The sequence below is a fragment of the Silene latifolia genome, chromosome 8 (assembly GCF_048544455.1).
Source record: "Silene latifolia isolate original U9 population chromosome 8, ASM4854445v1, whole genome shotgun sequence".
Classification (NCBI taxonomy): Eukaryota; Viridiplantae; Streptophyta; class Magnoliopsida; order Caryophyllales; family Caryophyllaceae; genus Silene; species Silene latifolia.
The window spans coordinates 55,750,388-55,759,450 of NC_133533.1; the positions used below are offsets into that span (position 1 = coordinate 55,750,388).

The window sequence follows — 9,063 nt, forward strand, 5'->3', positions numbered from 1 at the left end:
AAGTAATAGGATTACTTAGCTTTGGTGATTCTTGGAAGACCAAGTTGACTATGTCGTCGGGTGTGGAGTTATGTGCCACATTTAGTTTGGCCAAGGCTTGCAGTAAAGCTTGGCGATGTGGGAATGAGCTTGCCACTAGTTGCCAGACTGAAAGATCAGCCTTTGTCTTTTGTAGTTGCTTTAGCAAATGGTCGGTAGAGCCATCTTCATTATCATTTTGTGCGACCACATTGGTTGGACCGTTCGCTACGGGACCATTTTGAGAAGTGTTTTGGTATGGGCGTCCCGAACGAGTAAGGTGGTCTACATCTTGATCTTCACAATTTTGGACTATTTGCTCACTGATTTTGACTAGGTAGTGTTCAGTGAGATACTCATCTTCATCATCATCGGCCCATATCCCATTGATGACAGCAAGTTCCCTCATTCTCATGATTTCGGCCTCCAATTGGATAATTTGGTCGACTAGTTCATCAACCATGGCTACTACTTCTTGCATTGTAGTGCTTTGAGAGAGGACCAGTGGTGTACGTCTTTTAGGTGTGGCGTTGGGATCACGTAGGGTTGCCACTGCGTTCTCTAGTTCCATGACTTGCCTATTCACACTTTTTGCCCATGCAATGAAATCGGTGATGGTTGGAGAAATGGTAGAGTAGTTCCCTTCATTCTCTATTGCATGAATTTCATCTTCGACTGGAGAAATGAGGTGTGAACAATCTATGGTAGATTCTTCATTTGTAATCACTAGAATTCCAAGAGGATTTTGAGTGTTGTTAGGCTTATCTCCAGGTGGTATTGGTAGGCGACCGTCTTCAATCATGTCTTGAAGTACATTTTTCAGTTTGTAGCATTTTTCTGTATCATGTCCCTTGCCTCTATGGTATTCGCAGTACGAATTCTCATTCCAGAACTTGGATTTCTTTTCTGGTTCGGGTGTAGGGCCTATGGGTTGAAGTTTACCCAGTTTCATCAACCTTTTTAGAGCGTTGGAATACGTGTCCCCTAGATTTGTGAATTTCCTTGGCGGGGTACTCTTCTTAGATGGCTCAAGAAGGTTAACTTCATCGGTTTTGCTAGTAGAGCCGTAAGAACGACTTGTTGAGCCTTGATATCCACGACCTACCGTTTTGGACAAGAGCCCTTTACGGATGTCATCTTCGATCCTTGTCCCTAGTACGGTTAAGTCTTTGAAGGTCTTAATGTTTTGATACCTCAAATGATTTGCATAGATGGGCTTTAGGTTGTCCACGAATTTCTCCACGAGGGTAGCTTCGTCTGGACGTTCAACAAGTTGAGTACTAGTCTTCCTCCACCTACTTAGGAAGTCGGTGAAACCTTCTTTGTCATTTTGGGTAAGAAACTCTAAAGTGCGCATGTTGACTTGGATTTCAGCATTATCCGCATATTGTTTAGCAAACTCGATTGCGGCATCGTCCCAGGTAGCGATTTTATTTTGCTCTAGAGAATAGAACCATTGTTTTGGGATGGTTTCAAGATATGAAGGAAAGATCCTTAAGAACATCTCGGGTTTAATGCCTTTGATAGACATGTAATCCTTGAAAGCACGGATATGGTTCAAAGGGTTTTCATGCCCCTTGAATTTAGGGATATCTGTCATGTTGAAGTTGGTTGGCAACTTGGAACTTAGGGCTTCATATTTGCGATTATTTTCCCTATAAATGTCATCCCCTTTGAGATACATCAATTGTTCTTCCAAGTATTGGAGTCGTTTTTCAGCTGTAGTCATACCTATGGGAGGGTTTTCGTCCCCAAAGTTATTCACAAATTCATCAGACACTTCACTTTCTCGAGGAGGCATCCTCGTTTCCACGGCATATATTCGGCCCTCGATTGTGTCAAGGCGATCGTATACTTGGTCTTGAGTGACTTGGAGACGAGCTAGCGTAGCTAGGATTTGATCATTACCATTCTGGAGTTGGTTGAAGTTTATGTCGCTTGTTTCAGGCATCTTGGGAACTGGATAAGAGATCGACGATGGATCAAAACACGATCGACCATTCTAGCACACTTATTTGAAAAGAAATGTTTTGACTTGTGAAGTGGGAGTGTGCCACTTGTGTCAAGTGAGTTTTGAGGAAATGACGAAGTTTGAAAATGTTGGTCCTAGTCAACTTTAGTGTAGTTGTAGGAGTGGACTCGAAGTGAGGTTTTGAAATGGGTTTTGAGGCCCGAATTTTGACTCGACAATTGGACAGAGCTTCGAGTGGTTTTGCGCTAATGTTAGGCCTAAGTTTCGAAATTTTTACATTTTAAAGAAAGATTTTGATTTTACAAAAATCGTCATGGTTTTATTTAGTGATCACATATAATACAAGCATTCATACAGGCATTATAACGGGATGCTGAGTGCATTTAAAAGGGTTTTGGCTTAAAAGGGTGGGTTGCCATACCGAACAATCAAACTCGGGGTCTGTGGAGAGGCTCGTACCAAACAGGAGTAAGGCCGATTCCTAGCCCATTTCCTCGAGTAGTGAAAGCCCTTGATACAAATAAGAGTAAGTACCATGGTATGGATGACGTCAATCGATATCTATCCTTAGGCCCAAATAAGAATTTGGACCGTCTAGATGAGAGGATTGGTCGAATGGGTTGGGTTGGGCCTAGGAAGGCCGAATAAAACGGTCTAGGAAGACCGAGTTATAAAAATCGACAACTGTCTTGTACAAATTATTCCCTAACCTTGTTCAAGTTTCACCCTTGGCTACACGTAAGTGTATTCTCCCCAGTAGAGTCGCCAAACTTTGGACGCGGGCCCACGGGGGCGAAAAGCGAAGCAAGCTTTTCACTCTTTGGTTTATTTGCATTTGTGGAGTTGCCACCAATTTATTGTGGAAAATTTGAAACCGTTCGAATACCTCGTGTCATGTCAAGACACAAAGTAATGACATGAACACTAAGCACTCGTCGCCCTTAGCATTCTATGTCTAGAATGACTCTCGTGGATGCCAATGAACACGGATGTTCACAGAGATCTGGAGTAAGGGGGTGAGGGTACGTATTAGGAAGCTCTTTTGATCGAACACCTAATCCCGCCCGCCTCAATAGCGGCCTTTACTAATGATTAGGGAAAATCGTCTATACTCGATGTATTGTCAATTTATATGCATGCAACATCCAACGTCTTAATCCTAACATGTGAGAATTAGACTAAGTCGGTTAACACGTAATTTATCATACAAGTGGGTCGAAGTAGAGATTTAGGTTGATTACTTGTGAAAACATACAAGCAATACAATAATACAATAATGAAAATTACAATAATTACATCGGATTAATGATTTATGTCGAAAATACTTTTAAAACGGATAATTTGAGAAAGAGTAAATAAATGAATTAGCGAACATGAATTAGGGTGATAATACGATTAATAGTTAATTAATACGTAATTAATAAACTAGGTCAAGGCAAAACGAGAGTTCAGGGACAGAAATCAACCAGGAACAGGCGCAGCATAGCTGCGTCCCTCGGAAGAGGCGCAACAGTTACTGCGTCCGTTCCTTGGCTCAGTTCTAGCTGTGAAGCCAGAATTGCAAATTGTTAATATTCGTTGGCGATTTTAATGATCGATTATGAATAATTGACTCGGATTAAAGTGATTAACAGATTATTTACATATGATTGGGGTCATAAAAACGATAAAACATGAATGAAACTAATTAGAACGAATATACAAGATTAAAAGATTAATTAATAAATTAATTAGGTTAAACAAGTTGTTAATGATGAATTAATGATGGATATGATAAATGACAGATGGGAATATATCAAAGATCGAATTCCAGAGACTCAATATTAATGAATCGAATCTCTAAAACCCGGATTGACTTTAATGACGAAAACCCGCAAATATTGGTTATAAGGGATTTAAGTCGGGATTTAGTGACGAATTCAATACTAATGATGATGAATAATTTACATGTCAAATTATTATGTTCAAATCGTTATATCAAAGAATCGAAGAACAAACGAAAGAAAATAAAAGAAACGAATTGGCAAAAGACGAAGGAAGAAGAAAGGAAGCAGGAACTGCGGCAGCCTCACGAAGAGGCGCAGCAGTTGCTGCGTCCTTTCTCGACGTCTGTCTTCTAACAATTCGTAAAAAAGGTTTTAAAACATGGTTTTACAAATCGGTCTTAAGAATACTTTCGACATAAACCTTACATTATGATTACAATAAATAAAGAACAATAAATAAAATAGGATTTACACCCTCAGACTTACATGTTTGACGAAACGAGATGAACTAAGTTAACGTTTAGTGATGCTCGACTCGAATGTACGACGAAAGTGCTCTCTAGGAGGAAAACGAACAAGATTGATTAAAGTTGATTATTGTGGAGTTGGTCAAATGGGTCGGTCATGCAAAACGAGGCTTGTACTCAGAAAGATCCGAGCTTACATGGTCGAAAGTTCAAGCACGTAGACGCCAAAAAGTAAGAGCGTGGTCATAGAATGCAAAGGGAGAAGAGAAGGGCGGACACTCGCGTGAGAAATATATGAGAACGAAAGTCTCTATTTATACTAATCACACGACGGAAGTAGGGTTTTTCGGAGAAATTTTGGAAGTGAATCTCGAAAAGATATGAAAAGATACGAAAAATACGCAGAAAAGGACTTGGGAAGAGGCGCAGCAGACACTGCGTCTCTTGGAAGAGGCGCATCACTTGCTGCGTCCTTTCCCAAGTGGTTTCCTCCTGCGGAAGAAAGATTTCCGTGTTTTGATTATGGAATAACGGATTAATCTTGTTTTCCTTAATATTTTGTGTGAATATTACGGGAAATTCTTTACCAAAGATTAAAAGATTGCAAAATATGGAATATAAATACCCGAAACATTCTGACTCGGTTTTAGAAAATGAAGACGGTTTTAGGCCCGGACTCCAAATGTACTCTAATTACTGCCAAAACGACCGTATCGGCGCATAGATGTCAGTTAAGAAGTAGACACAAGTGTTTGAGCGACCACTTGATGATAAACTTACGAACTGTCACAAATCGTTCCGCGTACCAAACATGCGGCCCAATCATCACCGGGTGATTTGCAGGAGGTGCAGAAATGAGGTATCTACAAGTGTAAGACTCCTCTTGCCTTTTGACTATCCCCTCTAGCATTCTTGTTTGGGCCAATTCAGCCGCATCTCCCAACCTCTTGTGATACTCAAAGGCATTTTGAGATTGTTCCAAGCTCTCCAACCATGGCCCATATTGTTGTTGCCAAGTATGGAAGCTCTCAACCCTCCCACTAATTGTTTCCAACGTCCCCCGGGTATCCTCAAAGTATTGAAACATTTGATGTTGCAAAGGTTCCATGGTGGGATTTGAGGAACCCCTAGCTTCATACATAGGGGTGTCTTGAGGTTGTTGGTGGGGTGAAGGTATGTGGTGGGTATCATGGAACCCCCCCTCAATGAACTCAACCTCCCGTTCCTCCACTTTTTGGGCACTTTGGGATGGCTCTACGGCTCTTCTCTTCCTCACTCTTTGTGGTGGTGCCCTGGGTAAATCTCTCTCGGCGGGGCAAAAGAAGCCATGGGCCCTAAACCCGCTTAGAAGAGGGGCATTTCTAGGGAGTCTCATGTATTGCACATCTCCCTCTCCCAACCAATAACAACTCCATGAGACCGTATCCAAAAGTTTGATCATGTGGGTTTCAACCAACCCCGCGGCATTGTATAAATTGTTACCCCACAATTGAGGTTGGTTTTCGGGAATTTGACCAACTAAATTGGCCACAATGAGGGTGACAAGTCCCCCACAATTGATGCTTCCCTTTTTCTCTTTATGCTTAGTCCCACTCACCACAAAGAGCCTAGCCCAATCCGGTACTCCCTCCCCCTCGGGTAACATCGTCCAAATACACTCTCGCACACTATCATTTATCTTCGTCGGTTCCCCCATTGAAAAGAAGAAACAAGAGATCATCCGGGCAATGATTCGGATGGGGGGGTTTGTAATGGCGGAGCTTTTGTCATTGTTAGTTTGACGAGGCTTCCCCGAAATGCCACACCACACATCATTCAATGTGGTTCCTTATGGGTTAACGGAGGAGGGTGGTCTAGATATTCTCAAAATTTCCCTCACCCTTTCAAAAGTGAGAGAATGCCAAACTTTGCACAACCGAAAGTTCACCCTTTCACTCTCCCCTTCCCCCGTGATATGTAGAGTGGCAAGGAATTCCAAGGTGTAGGCGGGATAAGTGTTGAGTTGGAGGTTGATGTATCACTCAAGCCCCACCTTGGTTAAGAATGTAAGGGTTTGGTCATAAATTCCCATGTCTCTCAATGTCCCGGGATGGAGGAATTTGGATATGTGTAAGGGTTTACTCTCAAGGGTTTTGAAGTAATTTTTGTATGGTGCGGGCAAACCCTCATCTCCATTAAAAGCCTTGGGTGGGGGTGGTGGTGCATTAGAGGATTCACCTCTCTTTTTCGATTTTCCTTTGCCAATTCCGAACACCATCTTTCTTTCTCACAAAAATTAAGTTCAAAAAGATACTAAAACAACCAAAAACTGCAAAACTTTTTCTAAGGGGCAATTCAAAAAACACCTTGTGTGCACTAGCTAGAACTCAAGTGGTTAAGGTGTGTTTGTGTGATTTGTCCCTTCCCTAGCAGAAACGTTTTACCAACAATCCACAACAATAAAAAATAGCAAGAATGTAACCCAATTAAATAGTGTAAATCGGATTATACTAGTTTGAAACGAAGAAAATAAAGGAAAGTTGTTATACCTCCCCAAAATTCCTCAAACTTGCTTGAATAAGTATGGATGTTGCGCAAAAACCCCTTATTGACCCTTAAATCATCTTGTAGAAGCTTCAATTCCACCCGGAAAAAGTTAGGGTTCTTGGGAAATTTGGGGGATTTTTCAGAAATTTGGTGTTTTGATGGTGTTTTTGATGGCTAAATTGAGTTGTGTAAAGAATTTGTTTGAAAGATTTGAAGTTTGGTGATGGTGAGTAGTGATTTGGTGATTGTTTGAGAGATTGAGAGGAGTTTTGAGAGTTTTTGGTCGACAAAGAGGGGATGTGAATGAGGAAGAATGACGGGATAATTTAGGATAAAGGAAACGAAATAGCAGACCTGCGCAAGCTGCGCAATATGTGTTCTTGCCTGCGCAATTGGGCGCAGTTGCGCTGACCCTTTGCGCAGGCTGCGCTCCAGCTCGCAATTTTCCTCATAATTCCTTTAATTCCCAAATTCCATACTTAGCCAAATTTTGCTCTTTTTCTCTTGTTCCCCTTTCTTGTCTTCTTCATATGCTTTTGTTAGTTAAACTCGACTCTCGTCTCCTCTTGGGCACGTTCCAAGAGGGTTGTGCAAATCACTACACCATTAACAAACCTCAAGTGCCTCTTGAATTTCAATGCAAATTAAATTATTGAAAACGAAATTAACATGCAATGAAATAAAATACGGAAATGAACTACACTACGAAAACAATTAAATTGGGATAGGATATTTAAAAGTTTGCCATTGTTTAATGTCGATGGCTCGACATAATGCTTCTTGAAGGTTAATCTTCATAGACGGGGTCCTCCAATTGAATTTCTTCTTCCCCAAGGTCTTGCATCCCTTCATGATAAACTTTGATTCGTTGCCCATTCACCTTGATCAACTTTCCCGAGTTGGGAGTTTCCACATCCACCGCTCCAGCCTCCATGTGGATGCACTTTCTTCACAATATAGGGACCGAACCACCGAGATCTCAACTTTCCCGGAAAAAGCTTAAACCGATTTTGAAATACAAGAACCTTGTCTCCTTCCTTGAAACTCCTCTGAGCTATCATCTTGTCATGCCACACCCTAGCTTTTTCCTTGTAGATTGCGGCGTTGTCATAAGAATCCAACCGGAGTTCCTCCATCTCTTGAATTTGCAACTTTCGATGTAACCCCGCTTCATCTACACTTTGGTTAAAAGATTTGATGGCACAATAAGCTTTATGTTCAACTTCCACCAAGAGGTGGCATATTTTCCCATATATGAGACGATATGGAGACATGTCAACAAGAGTCTTATATGTCATGTACGGTACGCTCATAATGCATCATCCAACCGCTTGCTCCAATCCTTCCGGTCCGGGTTCACCGTCTTCTCAAGGATTCCTTTGATCTCACGATTAGATACTTCCGCTTGCCCATTGGTTTGAGGGTGATAAGCGGTGGAGACCTTATGGAGGACTCCATATTTCTTCAATAATCCTTGAATAATCCGGTTGCAAAAATGCGTCCCCCGATCACTTATTATAGCCTTAGGGAAACCAAATCTTGAGAAGATATAGCTTTGAATGAAGCTAGACACGGTTTTGGCATCATCAACTCTTGTGGGGATTGGCTCCACCCACTTTGAGACATAGTCAACGACAAGCAAGATGTAAAAGAACCCGCTTGAGTTCGGAAAGGGACCCATGAAGTTGATCCCCCAAACATCAAATACTTCACAAAAGAGTATTGGTTGTTGAGGCATCTTGTGCCGTCGAGAAATGTTTCCACATCTTTGACACCGATCACAAGTCTTCACATAAGCTTGGGTATCCCGGAAAATACTAGGCCAATATAAACCACATTCCAAAATCTTCCGGGAGGTCCTTTGAGGGCCAAAGTGCCCTCCACAAGCGTACTCATGGCAATATTGGAGGATTGAGGGGATTTCCACATTCGGAATGCAACGGCGGATAATATTGTCTTGGCACATCTTCCACAAGTAGGGGTCATCCCATATGAAGTAGTGGGAAATACTCCTCAACTTGTGGCGTTGGCTAGAAGATAAGGATGTGGGAAACTTCCTAGTCACCATGTAGTTGACAAGGTTAGCATATCAAGGCTCAACGGCTTTCATAGCGTATAAAGATTCATGTGGTAAGCTACCATCCACTACTCCCATTGTCTTCACTAGATCCTCATTAATGTGAAGCCTACTCAAATGGTCGGCTACCATATTGGCACTCCCTTGCTTATCTTTGATATCGATGTCAAACTCGCTCAACAAGAGAACCCACCTCATTATCCTCGTCTTGGTGTCCTTCTTGTCCACGAGTTGCCT

The 9,063-nt window shown here is 41.8% G+C and overlaps 1 protein-coding gene across 1 annotated transcript; it reads right to left on the reverse strand.

Annotated features, from left to right (window-relative positions):
- Positions 1-7,597: 7,597 nt before the first annotated feature.
- Positions 7,598-8,047, reverse strand: LOC141595211 (uncharacterized). The gene has a single exon (XM_074415180.1). It carries the CDS (start codon positions 8,045-8,047, stop codon positions 7,598-7,600), a length of 450 nt encoding a protein of 149 aa, XP_074271281.1.
- Positions 8,048-9,063: the final 1,016 nt, after the last annotated feature.